The sequence below is a fragment of the Lemur catta genome, chromosome 17 (assembly GCF_020740605.2).
Source record: "Lemur catta isolate mLemCat1 chromosome 17, mLemCat1.pri, whole genome shotgun sequence".
Classification (NCBI taxonomy): domain Eukaryota; kingdom Metazoa; phylum Chordata; class Mammalia; order Primates; family Lemuridae; genus Lemur; species Lemur catta.
Genome location: NC_059144.1, coordinates 25,267,624 through 25,282,788, shown reverse-complemented (window position 1 = coordinate 25,282,788; position 15,165 = coordinate 25,267,624). Strand labels below are relative to the sequence as shown.

At 57.3% G+C, this 15,165-nt stretch overlaps 2 protein-coding genes across 2 annotated transcripts; both read right to left on the bottom strand.

Moving 5' to 3' along the window:
• Window positions 1-1,625: 1,625 nt before the first annotated feature.
• On the bottom strand, window positions 1,626-3,034 carry FOXS1 (forkhead box S1). Its single transcript, XM_045529483.1, has one exon. It carries the CDS (start codon window positions 2,890-2,892, stop codon window positions 1,897-1,899), a length of 996 nt encoding a protein of 331 aa, XP_045385439.1. The 5' UTR covers window positions 2,893-3,034; the 3' UTR covers window positions 1,626-1,896.
• A 2,327-nt stretch (window positions 3,035-5,361) lies between these two features.
• On the bottom strand, window positions 5,362-14,778 carry LOC123622842 (interferon regulatory factor 4-like). Its single transcript, XM_045529481.1, is given in 10 exon segments — window positions 5,362-5,545; window positions 5,775-5,893; window positions 6,515-6,764; window positions 6,766-6,893; window positions 7,666-7,731; window positions 7,845-7,956; window positions 8,668-8,765; window positions 9,048-9,237; window positions 14,102-14,424; window positions 14,679-14,778. Coding segments are annotated over 9 exon segments (1,281 nt in total). The 5' UTR covers window positions 14,336-14,424; window positions 14,679-14,778; the 3' UTR covers window positions 5,362-5,461.
• Window positions 14,779-15,165: the final 387 nt, after the last annotated feature.

Below are 15,165 nucleotides of genomic sequence, written 5' to 3'. Positions count from 1 at the left end.
CTGGGCCAACTGAGAAGAGCCCCCACCCCTTTGAATCTGTCTCTGCACAGCCTGTCTTTGTGCACGCGCGCGCACACACACATGCACACACAGCCTGAGACACACTGACCCACACAGGCACATACCAGGCTACAAACGCACACAAGAGCCTCCTTCCCCTCCTCGCCCAAGCCCCTCACTCACGGAGGGCCTCCCCCCTCCCCTCTGGCCCACGGAGCTGCCCACGTGGGGCAGGACAGACCCTCGCTCCTTCTCCCCACTATCTGACAGATTCCGGGCTGGGGCTCAGCAGGCACGGTGGGGAGGGGCCCACAGCTGGCCAGGCGTTTTCCCAGCCCCTCTCTCTGCAGGTCCCCCCTCCACCCCAGCTCTGAGTCTGTGGGAACCAGACAGTTGGGGCTGTCCAGCCGGGCTCGCTTCCTCCCAGGCCCCAGGGGACCTGCAGAGGGAGGAGGGAGCAGCAAGGGCTGAAGCCAGCGTGGCTGCCTGTCTGAAGGAGGTCCTCCCTCCACAGGGACTGGGCTGCCTGCCCAAGAGGGGTCTCCAGCCCCCTGGGTGTTACCTCATGGGACATAAGGCCCTCCAGGCCCCATGCCGAAGAGCAGAATGTAGGTGCCCCCAGCATCCTGGCCTCTCTGTGTACACCTGTGATCCAGACGGGAGGACTGAGGCTCTGGGGAGGAAGCCATTGCCCCTGCTCTTCCAGCTCTGGGGGGTGCGGGGATGGTGAGGTCTCAGGTTCTATGTTCCTCTAGGAGGATGAATACCCCCCTTTCTCCTGCTTCCACAAAGGGGGTACTAGAGAAGGTCAAAGGTCAGGGCTTAGTCATTTTTGATCTGTACCCAGGACAGCCACAGACCCTGTCCCTGTTCCGAGAAAAATGCTTTCTGCAAGAGTCATCAGGAGGCCTTGGAGAGCTGGGGCGCGTGGGGCGGGGGTCCCCCATTAGTGTGGGAAATGCAAAGAAGGGGATAGGTACTGCCTCTTGGGCTTTGGGTTCCCAGCCTGTACAGCGGTAAGGGGGGCCTTTTTAGACATGGCATTCTCCTTCTGGGGCACCGCCGGCTCTGCTCCAACTGTGGTCTCCACCCTGCGTCCTCGCTCAAACCTTGGGTCCAGGGCTGGAGAGTAGAGCCACACAGACACAGTTTGATTTCCCCTCCGCACTCATGTGCCAGCTGGAGCTGGGGCTAATGTGCCCCCAACCTCCGAGCCTCAGTTTCCACTGCTGGAAATGGGGCCAGCATTCCACATCACCCAGGTGAGATGATATGCACAAGCCAGGACAGAATAAATGCCACACACGGTCACGGTTATTGTGACTGCTCATAATGGGGGATGCTGAGCCTCAGAGTTTGGGGCAGGAGAGTCACCCCTTGGGCCAGCCCAGCCTCACCCCCTGCCGCTCTCTCTCTCTGTTGCATCCCTCCTCTCCCTGCCCCCATTCCCTGCCACTCCCTCCTCTGCCTTCCTGGGAAACTCCCCAAGAAAGTCCCCAGCAGGAGAAAGCCTCATGTGAGACGCTTCCATCTGGGTCCCTGCCTCTGCCACACAGCCCCACAGCCACAGCGCCCACCCCGACCCTGGCGTCCCGGCCTTGGCCCCGACCATCCAGCAAGCTGAGCTCATCATCGCATTGCCTTTATTGGCCCTGAGAGCCACAGGGTCAATCCCAAGGGGCCCCACTTCCCCTCACCCCCAGGTGTGTGCAGAGGCCCCGGGGCCTGGCTGAACGCTCTGCTCGTGCTCGGCTTCACTCCTGGCTCTCTGTCCTGGTTGTCCTTGGCTTGCCAGGGCTGGGTCCTTCGAGAACTCTCCAGGTCCTAGAGCTAAGCTCAACCTGGAGGGTGCAGTTGGCAGGGGCCCTGCAGGGACTGCCCAAGGCGAGGCCGCCTTCACTCAAAGAAGAACATTCCTGGTGTCCGGTATAAGCAGGGGGTCAGCCCCAGTTGGTAGCCAGAGCCTCCCTGGACAGGGAAGCCACCTGCAACCCAGGGTTCCTTGGGGTCAGCTGGCAGGGGCAGTGGGGCCCGGAGTGAGGCTGGAGGGGTAGGTGGTGCAGGGGAGGGGGCTGCCGAGGCCAAGAGGTGCTCAAGGCCTGGGTCGGCCCCCACGCAGAAATTCAGCGCCTGCAGCCGGCACTGGTAGCTGCTCCCGGTGCCCGGCTCGGGGGTCAAGGCAGGTGTAGGGGCCTTGTTAAAACCATCGGCCTGAGAGAAGCCAGGAGAAAAGCCGAACCCCGGGCATGGGGAAGATGAGGTGGCGGCAGGGAGCTCCCCTGGGCCTGCAGGCTTGGGCGTGGACATCTCTTTGGGCTCCGCGGGTGGCCGAGGCCTGGCATCCGTGGTTGCCAGGCACATGCTGGCTGGAAAGGCCCCAACCAGACCCCCAAAGCTTGGGCCCTTGGGGTCTGGCAGCTCTGGCGGGAATGGGCACTGCTTGCCGGTCGTGGTGTTGGGGACCCTTGGGTCCTGGCTGGTGGCTCTGAGGGGTCCACGGCGTGCCTTGGCAGGGCCCTTGGTGCCCTCAGCACCTGTCCGCCGGGTGAATCGGCGGCGGCGGCGCAGGAAGCTGCCGTGCTCGAACATGTCGTGGCAGTCGGGGTCCAGTGTCCAGTAGCTGCCCTTGCCTGGCTTGCGGTCATCACGGGGCACCTTGACAAAGCACTCGTTGAGTGACAGGTTGTGGCGGATGCTGTTCTGCCAGCCAGGCCGGTTGTGGCGGTAGAAGGCGAAGCGGCCCATGATGTAGTGGTAGATGCCACTGAGGGTGGCCCGCTGCCCGGGCGAGCTCTGGATGGCCATGGCAATGAGGGCTATGTAGCTGTAGGGAGGCTTGGTCGGCTCGGCGGCCGGGGCCCGGGGCCCGGGCGGGGGCTGCTGCTGCTGCATGCTGGCCGGGCTGGCCGGGCTGCCGGGACCACAGGGGCCAGGCACGGCGTCCAGGGCTGGTGTCCGGAACAGCCAGCCCAGGCTGCTTAAAAGGCCCACTGGCCCAGCCTCCCAGCCTGGAAAGGCAAAAAGGGGTGGGCCCGCCAGGCTGCCCTCCCTCCCTCCCTCCCTCTCCCCACTGCCCCAAGGCCCGGGAGAGGCGGGCAGGAGAGGCCAGGACTGGGAAGCTGAGCACCTGCCAGGGGTGAGGAGGTGGGAGGGAAGGGACAGAGACCCTCAGCCCACATGTGCTGGGGGATAGCGGCTGGGGAGGGACAGGATGTGAAACTGAGTGGGACAGAGCCAGAAACCAGAAGAGATAGACGCAGAAACGTAAAGAAACAGAGACTGGGGGAGAGACAGAGACAGAGAGAGGCAGAGACATAAAGAGAGAAACAAAGATAAGACAGAGACGAGCAAAATGGACAGAGACACGCAGAGACAGACACACACACAGCTAGTGTATGGAGAAAATCAGACTCACTGAGACACAGAGACAAACGGAGAAATCCACAGAGAGAGAAAGGAGATACGGAGAGAGACACAGGTACACAAGGAGGGGCAGAGAGAGCAGAGCAGAGGCAGAGCCTGAGCCCAGTCCTCACAGAGTGAGAAAAGCCCTGGGGGCCTCTAGTCCCCCTTGCCCCTCTCCTCCTGCCAGGCCTGTGGGCTGTTTTCTCCTCCCGGCAGGGAAGAGCCCCTGGGGCCACACTGCTCCCTGCCCTCCCAGCACTGGGGTGTCTGCAGGGAGGGGAGCCAGGAACTGGGATGAAGGCCAGTGAGACCCAGTTCTGCCGAGCCCCTGGCGCCCCCTAGTGACTAGCGTGGGGAGGGCAGCCATTCTGCTAGAGACATCCCCCTCCCAAGGGGCATCTCAAGACCTTGGCTGAACCTCAGTTTCCCCATCTCTAAAATGGAGCTGGCAACTCTTCAGCCGTCCAGGCCATGGTGAGGAGGCAACAGGTTCCCTTACACAGAATCCAGCGCCCTTGGAGAGCCTAGCACAGAGTAGGGGTTTGAACATAGCTGTGGATTGTCACTCTGAACGGAGGCTACCCCAGCTGCAGCCTTGGGCTGGGAGGTACAGCAAAGCCCAGAACAGACAGTCAGGCCTTCTGAAGGACAGGGCAGCAACCTCCCTGCTCTCACACTCCCAAGTCAGTGGTCACCTACGCTGTGCCAGGCCAGCTCACTCCCCCCTTCAGCCACCCCCCCACCCATTTACTCTGACCAACCCTGCTCCAGAGACCTTCATAGCTTCTTTTGAACAGAGGAGGGCTCTGAGGCTCAGAGAAGTTAAGTAACTTGCCTGAGGTCCCACAGCTAGCTAGTGACAAAGCTGAGATTTGAACCCAAGATTCTATAATTCCTTAACAGCACCCCTTCTGTGAGGGGCAGGGGGAGGGGACAGTCACTGGATCCTCACTGGAAAACAGAATGTGAACCCCAAGAGTGTAGAGAACATGCTGTTTTGCTCTAGCTCCAGTGTCCCGCACTGGACACTGGAACAGAGGCCTGGAACAGAGTAGTTGCTCAATAAATGTCTGTTAAATGACTAAAAAAGAACCCCAGCAACTAACTGACTTCTGTCCTTTGTTGAATCATACAGTTTCCCCCCCATAAAAATGGTTTATTCATGTATCACTAAAAGGGATTTATTATATTGGCATCCGGAAGAGGATTCCTATATATAAAGTCAGAAATCAGAAAAGGAAAAAAGGTCTGATAACTTTACTCACAAGCCAAGGGGAACCAGCTTTATGCTTGTGCCCCGAACCCAGATTCTCAAGGATTCACTGCAACTTACAGTCTGCAAAGATCAGGGGGGCTTGGAGAGGGGCTGGACCCCCACTTTAGCCTCTGCCTTAGGGCTGTGTTTGGGGGGTTTGCCTCAGTTTCTCCAAAGACAGCATCCTACAGGTGCTGGCGGTTCAATGGTTAGCATTCAAAGCCCAGGGTTCGGATCAAGTGCTCAGTGTTGGGACCCTCCGAAGTCCCCCAAATAAAGAAGAGAGATTAGTGGCAGGGGAGAGGAAGGGTTTGGAAACTCAGAGCCCCTCCGAGGCCAGGCAATTTTGTTCCTGGGTGGCCCCTCTCTAAACAACCCTGAAGATCTAAGTGTCCTACACTAAGCTCTAAGCAAACGCTACAGTGGGCTCAATTGCAGGTTAAGGCAGGCTCTGAGTAAGTCGCTATTGGCATGTTGGGCTCTCCACAAGGGATAAAGTCTTGTTTCTGCCCCAATTGCTGCGTTTCCGGGGCCTCAAGGCCGAGTTCGTTTTCCCGCTGACGCCCCAGGCCCAGCGGCCCGGCGGTGCAGCCTACTGGCGGGTCCAGGGCTCCATCCCCGCCGCAGAGAGGTCGAGGCACGATTGGCTTCCGTTGTCCCGCCAACCTGGGCGACGGGTGGGAGAGGCCCCAACTCCACTGGCTCAGTGCGTGCACGGCTGGGTTAGGGGTAGAGGTCCGCACCTTGTAGGGGGCTGCCTTGAGAGGAGGAAGCGACCCGCATAGGGCTGACTTAGCGGCGTCAGAAGGTGGGTGACGTCGTTGGGGACGCCAGGCTCAGGCGCTTCCAGCGCAGGAGGAGCTCGCGGGCGAAGACCGGCTCCACCTGCGGGGAGGGGGGTAGGTGGGGCAATGAGCCGACGCTCCCCGTTTCCCGCCCCGAGCATTCTAGGTGGGAAGTCACAGCCCTAGTGACAGCCCTTCCCCACCCCTATTTTTCAGGTAGGGTCATACAGCGGGTCGGGGGCGCAGCTGAGACTGGAAGGAGTTGGTGAGGGGCCCTTCGGAGGAAGCTGGAGGCTCTGGTTCTCTGCTGGAAGGGGGGAGGGACTCACGTGCGCCATGACGAGCCGCTCTTCGGGTTGGTCCGGGGGGCCAGGGTACTCCTCGCCAAAGCACAGACGGATCTGGTACTCTGGCTCCGGGTGCCCATCCTGCAGATGGGCGCGCAGTTCTACGGGAACCGAGACTGTGGGGGCTGGGCCAAGAGCTAGGCATCCCACCCAGGCATCCCATCCCACCTTGTGCTCACATCCCATGCCCAAGCCCCGTAAGCCCACACCCCCACTGTGTGTCTGTGCCATTTACCCACTTCCACGCCCCTATGCCTGTCCCACGTCTCACATCTGTGCCCACTTCCAGTGCTCGTGTCCTTTGCCTGGTGCACCTATGCCCACTCCCACGCTTTATATCCACCCTATGCCACTGCCACTCACCTATGCCCGCCCTATGCCCAGAGCCCCTATGCCAACACACGTATCCAAGTCCTATTCTTGCTTCCCACACCCAATGCCCCAAGCCTGCCTCTGGTGCCTACACCCCCTATGCGCCTATATCCATATCTGTGCCCAGCCCTCCTGGTGCCCAGAATCTTTCCCATTCCGATGCTCCCGTGCCATATCCTTTGTTTCCGTGCCTATCCCATGCCTACCACCGTTAAGCCCGTTCTCCTGCGCCCACATCTCAAGTGCCCACTCTCCTCTGTCCACATTCCTTTGCCCACCTCATGCCCACGCCCCCTGTGCCCTCGCCACTCTGCCTCGCTCTGCCAGCCGCCCTACTGTCGCGCTCTTACCCTCCAGGAAGCGGCGCGTGTCGAGCAGCTGGCAGGTTTGCTCGCGCTCCAGCTTGTTGGGCTGCGCGCGGTGCGGGGCGAGCGGGCCACGCCAGTACACGCGGCCCTGGCACAGGCGCTTGGCGAACACGCCCTCGGGCGCCACCCACAGCAGCACGCCGCGCTCTAGGTGGCGCATCAGGCGCTGCAGCACGTGGGCGCCAGGCGGCGGCTCCGGGAAGCGGACTTGCGCGACGCGTGGGGGTGGCCCCCCGCAGGCGCTCGGCGGCGGCGGTGGCGGCAGCCGCCTTCGGGCTCAGACGGCAGCCCTCGGCGGTGCGCGCGGTGGCTTCCCGCACCAGCGCCGCGCCGTAGAAGACCCGCACGTGCAGCCAGCAGCCTGCGGGCCCGAGAGCGGGGCGCGCGGGCCGGGCGTTGGCTGCGCCGCCCTGCCCCATCCTTCCCCGCTCCACAACTGGGCAGGGGACCGGGCGGTCCTTCTGCCCCTCACCTTGGGAATTTTTGACGCTCCTTCCCAACCAGTGATAATACTAATTCTAGTAGCGGTAGTAGTAGTGAACAATAGCTTCCAGTATAAACAAACTTAGTTGAGCCCCGTGGTTCAGAGATGGCTCTGGGGCCATCCGTGCAGTGAGGGCATGGCCCCGAGGCCATCCGAGCAAATCCTCTGGGATTCTAGGAGCTTTCTCCCAGCAAAGATTTTAATGCTGGTAGAAGTAATAATAACAGCAACGACAGTGACAACATAACAGAATCCCACTGGAGGAGCCAGCAGCTCTATGGTTAGGGATGTGGGCTTGGCAGCTAGGTCCTTGGATTCTGCTCTCTCAGTGCCACTTAGGGGCTGTGACCTGTTAGCAACTTTCCCAGGGTTACTAGCTGTGCCACCTTGGACAAGGTTCTTAACCTCTGTGTCTCGGTTTCTGCATATGTACATTGGGGAGAACAGTGTCATAGGGCTGGGGTGGGGCGGGGCGTGGAAGGATGCCCGACATACACTAAGCCCGCAACAAACATTAGCTGTTGTGGTGGTTGTACTGGCAGTCTGGGCTGGCTGCTTTGGGTGGGAGACGGGAGCTAGCTGGCCCCAGCCCTGGGCCCTGCCCAGTTCTGCACACTGGTCAGAGGGCAGGGCCTTTTAGGTTCCTTACCCGGGTTGCTGGAGTCCTGAGAGGGCATCACACTCCAGGGGTGTTTGGGGTCCCATGCCTGGTACCCTGGGGAAGGAGAGGAAACAGTCAGGCACCACCTCACCCTGGCCCCCTGGTCCCCCAGGTCAAGGAGGAGGTGGGGGAGGAGGCAGGGGTGGGTGAGGAGCCCCAGTCCTTACTGTGGTCAGCCAAAGGGCCTGGGAGAAGGGTGGCTGGTGGCAACAAGCCCTCCTGGGCCAACCTGGGGGGCTGCTCCTTGTCCCCATCCTCTGTGGCTAATCTGGAGCCATCCTGAGCATTGGGAGAGGGGGCCATTAGGGTGGGAGCAGAGACCTGTGGGTCACAGGAGTTCCCAGACTGTCCTCACCAGGGCAGAGGGAGGTCTGGGTAGGCTGAAGGCCAGCTGGGGTCGAAAGGAACTTTAAAGCTTCAGAGTTTCAGAGCTCAAGCCCCCTGCCCCCCATGGAGATAAAGAGAGTCGACGGGGGTGCTGTGGGTAACAGCGTCAGAGTGGGTCACTGTGACAGGAGAGGGTGCTGGGGGTAAATGCGGAGGTGAGGGAGCTGGAGATGTTAGACATGGGGGGAGGACAGAGCCATGGGCAGGACGCTGATGGGAGGATGGAGACAGCAATGAGCCATCGATGATGGGGAGAGTTAGTGGGGTGGAGATAGTGGGGGTGACACAGACAGAGCGGTGGAGACCGAGCTGATGGGCCTGATGGGAACAGTGAGGAGGCAGAGGTGACGCATGGGGCAGAGTGATGGCCCCAAATATGGTGGGGGGGGGTGAGCGTGGAGAAAATAGAGGGAGGGAACTGATGCTGGTGGAGGGGAAGGGGCTGCCCGTGGAGCAAGAGCTGGAGCAGAGGTGGGAAGAGGCAGGGCTGCCAGGAGGAGAGCAGTACGGGGGGTCAGGGCTGGACAGGGCAGGGCCAATGGGTGGCTTGGGTGAGAGGTGACTGAGCTGGCAAGGCTCCAGGGGCTGGAAGGACATACCAACCTGGTCTGTCCCACAGGCGGGCTCAGTCACTTCCCCAGGGGGCTCCTGCTGGCTGGAGGGAATGCCCCCCTCTTCAGGGGGAGCACAGGCCTTGGCAACTGCATGGAACAACAGACATGAGCCCCCTCAACTGAGGTGACCCCAGGCAAGAGGACCCCAGCTCACTGCATGGCCTCAGGCAAGGCCCACCTCTCTCTGGGCCTCAGTTTCCTCCTTTTCAAATAGGGAGATAAACTGGGTGGTCTAAGGGTCCTTCTAAGTTTACTAGTCCATGAGTCAAAGCTTGAGTTCCCCATTCCCCATTTGACAGATGAGCAAAGTGAGGTCCTTATTAACCAGAGAGCCAGCCTTGGTCACTACCTCCGGGGGCAGGGGGGTACCTGGGCCACGGGCATCACCAGACACAATCCTGTAGACCTTGTAGGGGTTGGAGATGTCCAGCTGCCTGCGCTCGCGCACCTCACGGAAGTCGGCGCTCTTGTTCAGGGCACAGCGGAGCCGCGTCTTCCAGGTGGAGGGGTCCTCCCTGTCGGTGCCCTCCAGGTGCTTGCCCTTGTGCACGGCCCAGGCCTGGGGAGGGGCAGGGGTACTTGGGGAGGAATAGCCTGGGGTAGGGGCTGGGGCCTTGCAGAGGGATGAGGGTCTGCCTTGCCCCCCACCCTCTCTCTCCCTCCTTTCTTCTCTTTCTCTCCCTCCCTCCAACACATGTTTTTTGAGCTCCTTCTGTGTCCTAGTTCTGAGCCAGGGCTGGGGATTGAATGGGACACAAGACAGACACGGTTCCTGCTCTCAAGGAGTCCAAGTCTAGTGGGAGAAGACAGCTGCAATCAATTAAACAGAAATAACAATATTCCAAATTATGGATTGTGATAAATAAGAGAAAAAATAAATAGGGTGATGGGATATAAAATAATGGCAGTGGCTTGCTATCTAGAGAACCATAAAACTAAATCCCTACCTATTGCCAAATACAAAGGAGACTCAAGATGATTTAAAATACCAAAGGTAAGAGGTAAAACTATAAAATTAATAGGCAATGATGTAGGAGAACACCTTCTAGGGGCAGAGAACACTTCTTACACAAAACCTAAAACACAAGACCCACAAGGCAAAAAATTACACTGTCTGAAATCAGCAAGGGGCTGAAATCTAGAACATATAAGGAACTTGTGCAAATCAACAAGAAGCAGAACGTTCCCTAAAGAGAAAATTCTTATGAAAGGATAGGAATTGGTGGCTTATGGAAGAGAAAACCAGAAGTCATGAGCATATGAGGAGGTGTTTAAACTCATTTGTATCAAGGAAACACAAATAAAAATGTGAGTTATCACCAATAAGCTAACTTTAGCAAGGTGGCTAATACCAGGAGTTGGGGGGGATGTGGTGTGGGGGAACGTGGTGGGGAGTTGCTGGTGGGTGTGGAATGGGTGCGGTGCTCCTGGCTGGTAATCTGGCATGCCTACTTGAATTAAGTAGTATAAACATACCCTGTGAGCAAAAATCCCAATTCCCAATTCCAAAGGCATTCTCAGAGGGGCTCATAAGGGGAGACCTGGTCAAGGAAATCCATAGCAGCATTATTTGTGGCCTTGGGAGTTGGAAGCAAATTTGTGTCCAACCCTGGGAAAGAGAATGGGGGTGTGCATGTCATGGATGCCCGCTATAGAGTCCATACAGCATCTAGAAGCATCTAGGAGCAAGAGATTAGATCTACAAGAACAGATCTTTAAAGCATGGTCATGAATGAAAAACAAAGTAAGACACAGAATGAGATGTACAACACGTGATGTGTGTAAGGTAAGAACACACACAAAACATCAACATACAAACCAAAGATATTTGTTAAATACACTGGAATGACTGTTTATTGTGGTGGAGGGAATAATCAAGTAAATAAATAAGAAAAATGAGGGACTACTTTCGAGAGGGCAATCAGAAAAGGCCTCTTTGAGGAGGTGACATTTGGGCTGAAGCGTGAATGAAAACAACAGAGTCTGACAAACTGAAGGTTTAGAGGAATGGCAAGTGCAAAGGGCCAGTGGTGGGAAAGAGATTGATAAACTTGGGCACGGCCAGTGTGGCTGGAGCAGTGTGGTCCAAGGGGAGGCCATCAGGAGATGTATTGCTACATTCATCACGTTCAGGGCCAAGGGGGATTTAACTGATAAGTTGCACCACTCATTGTCCTCAGAGACTCCAGGTCTAGTGGTAAACACAGACAACGAAACAGAAAAGCCACAGTTCCTGTGTCAGTGCCAGGGGTGAGACCTTTTGAGGCTCCATGTCGTTGTCTGTAAACATTGTCTATAGGTGTTGATAACCACCTAACCTCATGTGGTTGTGGTGGGTGCAAGATGAGCTGGTGTGTGTAGAGTGTGCAGCACAGCGCCTGGCACGCAGCCAGCGCTGATTTATTGCAGAACTTATTCATGGCATTACGAATACTCAAAGGAACGAGGGCACAGGGCAGGGAGTGCTATTATCATGGCAAGAGGAACCTTCATTTTGTTCACTGCCAGGTGCCTGAACAACTAAAATGGTGCCTGACACACAGAGGATGTTCCAAAAATATTTGTTGAATGCCCTGACCTGGGCCTTGAAGGGTGAGTAGGAAGCTGAGGGGTGGAGTGGCACTCCTGGCAGAGGGAATAGCTTGAGCAAAGGCCTGGCGGTGTGGAAGGGCCCGATGCATGCGGGGAACGGTGAGCAGCTGGGGGTTGCTGTTGCTGGGTGTGTGTGTCTGAGGGTACGTGTACAGCAGACTGTCACTATTCAAGGTAGTTATATTCTATAGTCTCCACAAACACTGAACTAGAGAACACAGACCCATGGCTCCTAGGGGAAATACAGGGCTAGGCTCCTGCCAATCTCTGGTCACACTGCTTTCATCAACCGATCAATACATAATCTTGCTTCATGTGTGGTTCTGTCTGAGCACGCTTTATTTAATATATACTGCTGATTCATTAACATTGCACTCATGGCCAACAGCACTATGGAGCATGCCCGAATGAAGCTTGTCTAACATTATTTTCCCCATACGACACATCACAGCTTTCTTGCACTCAGGAACACTAGACAGCACTTCAGCATTATGCCTGGGGGTCATTCAAACAGTGAAATCACCAACAAAAAGCACAGAAATATTTAAAAATGTGGCGCTAAATAGACTGTGAAAAGGCCACTTGTTTACAGTACGGGAGCCAAAACAAGAAGGCAGGGAATTGCCTTGTTTGACCTCAGCTTCGAATATTCCTGAAGGTCGACTTACATTTTTGCCATTCTGTGTATAGCTATGAATGGACACGGAAGTGAGGCAAGTATTGATTTTGGGATTACAAATAAATTGGAGCAAGTAGGAGAATTTGCAAATACGGAATCTGTGAATGAGAATGGACTGTATGTGGGGAGGGGAGGAAGGGAAGAGGAATTAGGGAGAAGAGCTAGGTTGAAGCCAGATCATGAACGTCCTTGAAGGCCATGCTTTACCCCATGGGCTCTGGGGCACCAGAGGGTCTGAAGCTAAGGAGTCACGCGTGTGTGCCAGCGGAGGGTTGGAGCAGCCAGAAGGGTGGGGAGAGCCAGTCCCCAGAATCTCTCACTTCTGACCAACAGCGTAGAAGTCTTAAGGGACAGGCCATGCAAACACCCATTCAACACTTATTGAGCACCTACTGTGTGCCAGGCACTGTGTTTGATGTCGCCACACTCAAGCAGCTCCTGGTCTGCTGGAGGAGATAGACTCATACCAGGCACTTAAAATTCATAGAGAAAGTTGTTCCAATGAGCCTTTGCCTTGGACTTGGGAGAAGTACTGAACTGGGGCTTAATAATGAACTAAATAAATGAATGCATCAGGGAAGGCTCTCTCGAAGAGATGTTTACGCTGAGGACGGGGCAGCTGGCCAGGCAAAGGTGAAGAGGAGAGGTGTTGCAGGCAGAGGGGACAGCATGTGCAAAGGTCTAATGGTGACAAGGACATGAAGCATTGAGAAACAGAAAGAACTAAAGGGGGGAGGGGAGGGAGTGGGGAGAGACAGAGAGAGAGAGAGAGAGAGAGAGAGAGAGAGAGAGAGAGATGAGGCAGGGGAGGGGCAGTTTGTGCCTGGCTTCCAGGCCAGGATGCAGAGCTGGGACTTTTTCACAAGGGCAGTAGGGAGCTGTGGAAGGATTCTGAGTAGGGGAGGATGGAGACCAGATTTGCATTTAGGAAGATCCCCCTGCAGGACTGTGTGGCCTGCCGAGGGACAGGGGGAAGCAGGGTCACTGCAGCTGTCCTGGGAGAGATGGGAGGGGTGGGTTCAAGTGGACAGACTGCAGAGATGTTCGGCAGGAAGAGCCAGCAGGCCTTGGCCATGGAACAGACTGAGGTTGGAAGAAGGGGAGCGGCCAGGGTCCAGGTGCCTGGCTCTGGTTCAGGTACACAGGTGGCAGTTGTTTAGGGGAGTGAGCTGATGAGTGTGGTATTTGGGATGTTCCGGGGGGCACATGTGTTTGAGGGGCTGGGGACCATCCAGGAGACAGCTCCAGGAGGCACCTAGACCAGCAGGCCTGAGGCTTGGAGGGAAGGCCCGGAGCCTCCACGCTGAGGCCCTGGAGGCAGGAGAGTGGGACGTGAGGTCCAGGTGTGAGTGCTGGGAGCCCCAACAGCGGAGGGCACAGGATGGAGGCTGAGAAGCAAGGGCCTGCGAGGGGCCTGGGGGTGGGCAGCAGAGATTCTGGAAACCAGGTAAGAATGTTTCAAGGAGGGAGGGTCCACCAGGTGCAGACCCACCCAGGAGTCAAGGAGGATGAAGACAGCGATGCATCCTTGGATTTGGCAACTAAAGACAGGAGGAGGGACAGAAGCCAGACTGGGCATGGGGGTGGGGGGGGTAGGAGAGAGGGTTGCTTCACACTGAGAAAGGACAGGGAGGGCCAGGAAGGAGGGGCTGGAGGTCTCGGTGGTGTTTGGGGTGGTGGTGACAGCCTGATGCATGGTTTGTTGCTTATTGCTCGGAAGAGAGGTTCCAGAATTTAAAAGTTCATGGAAAGGAGCCAGTTTAGAAAAAGTTAAGGATAACTGGGGAAGGGAAGGCCATTCCTGCAGGGGGGGCCAGAGAAGGGCTGGTGTTGGGAGCGCAGAAAAGGTCCCCAAGCTGCAGAGGTTGTGGTTTGGGGCGTGGGAGGTTGAGGGAACTTGCACTTGTGCTGTCTCACTGCCGGGTGGGTGGGAGGAGAGGCCCTCTGAGAGGTGGGGCTGGGGCGGGTGGTGACAGCCTTGGCTGGTGCTATTGGAAGAGGGTCTCTGAGGGTCTCCCATATGTGGAGAACAGGACCCTCAATCCTGGAGGCCAGCAAGTGGCCCATGGTCACACAGCTGTTTGTCAGTCCGGGTGCTGGGACCGTGAGCCTGCCCCCAGGGCTGGGTGACCCCAGTCCCCTGTCCCCTTACCCTGAAGAGCGCTGCATCCTGCTGTGCCTGGTAGCCCTGCTTGGCTACGTGCTTCCAGGGGATGCGGAAGAGGGTCTTGCCCGCGTCTTCCCAGTGCAACCCCGGGTAGCGCCCACTCTCGATCTGTGCCACCAGCCAGTCTCGGAGGCGCAGGGGACCTCCGGCTCCTGCCGTGGGTCGCCTGCTGTCATTGGGGACTTTCCTCCGCTTCTTCTGCCAGGGGCTGCTGGCCATTGGAAACGCAGTGCGCCGGGAGGCCAAGTCCTGGGCTCACAGCAGCTGGACCTGTGTAGTCTGGGGATCACCAGGCCACCTGGATGGTGCTAGGAGGCAACGAAAGTGAAACTCTGGGTGGTCGGGTTTCACTTTCCATTCTGTTCCCTCTCCCGGGAGGCCCTTTCCTTTCGCCCCTCCCCCTGGCATCCCGGCCTAGAGGACACTGGGCCTCTCCTGGTGGCGGGGGGAGGTGCTGTGGGGCACAAGACCTGCCATAGCATACCGGGTTGGGAGGAGGATGGACACCCACAGACGTGACCTTCCCCAGCCCTGCACCTGTTATCTGCCCTTCCCAGCCCACCTGGAAACTTGTCTGTCTCTTCCGGAGCTGGACCGTTGAGGTTTGACAGGCACAGAGCTTCCAAACCAACTCCTGCCAGATTTGGGAGGCAGCGACTGGTTTCAAATGCACACTCATGACCTCCACCCCAGACCTGCAGAATAGGACTTTCTGGGCAGGAAGCCCAGGAAACCACATTTTAATAAGTTCCCCCAGGGGGTTCCGATGCTGGTGGTCCATGGGCCACACTTAATTCCTTAAATATGCGGAGTCCCCGTGTACTGACTGCACATCGCTGGTCCCGGGCCTGCCTGGCCGAACACCTCTGTACGGTGTCTCAGTGGGTTCTCACAACAGCTTAAGAGGCACATATAATGACCTATTTTATTGTTAATAAGGCTGAGGCTCAGACAAGTTAAAGCCCTATAATGAGGTCACAGAGCTAGTATGGGGGGGCAGGGGGGGCAGCCAGGATCTAAAGTGTGTCTATTTGCTCCCTAGAGCCCAG

Excerpts from the sequence above, each read along its gene's own strand:
- FOXS1 (XM_045529483.1), bottom strand. The coding sequence starts at position 2,892 with ATGCAGCAGCAGCAGCCCCCGCCCGGGCCCCGGGCCCCGGCCGCCGAG.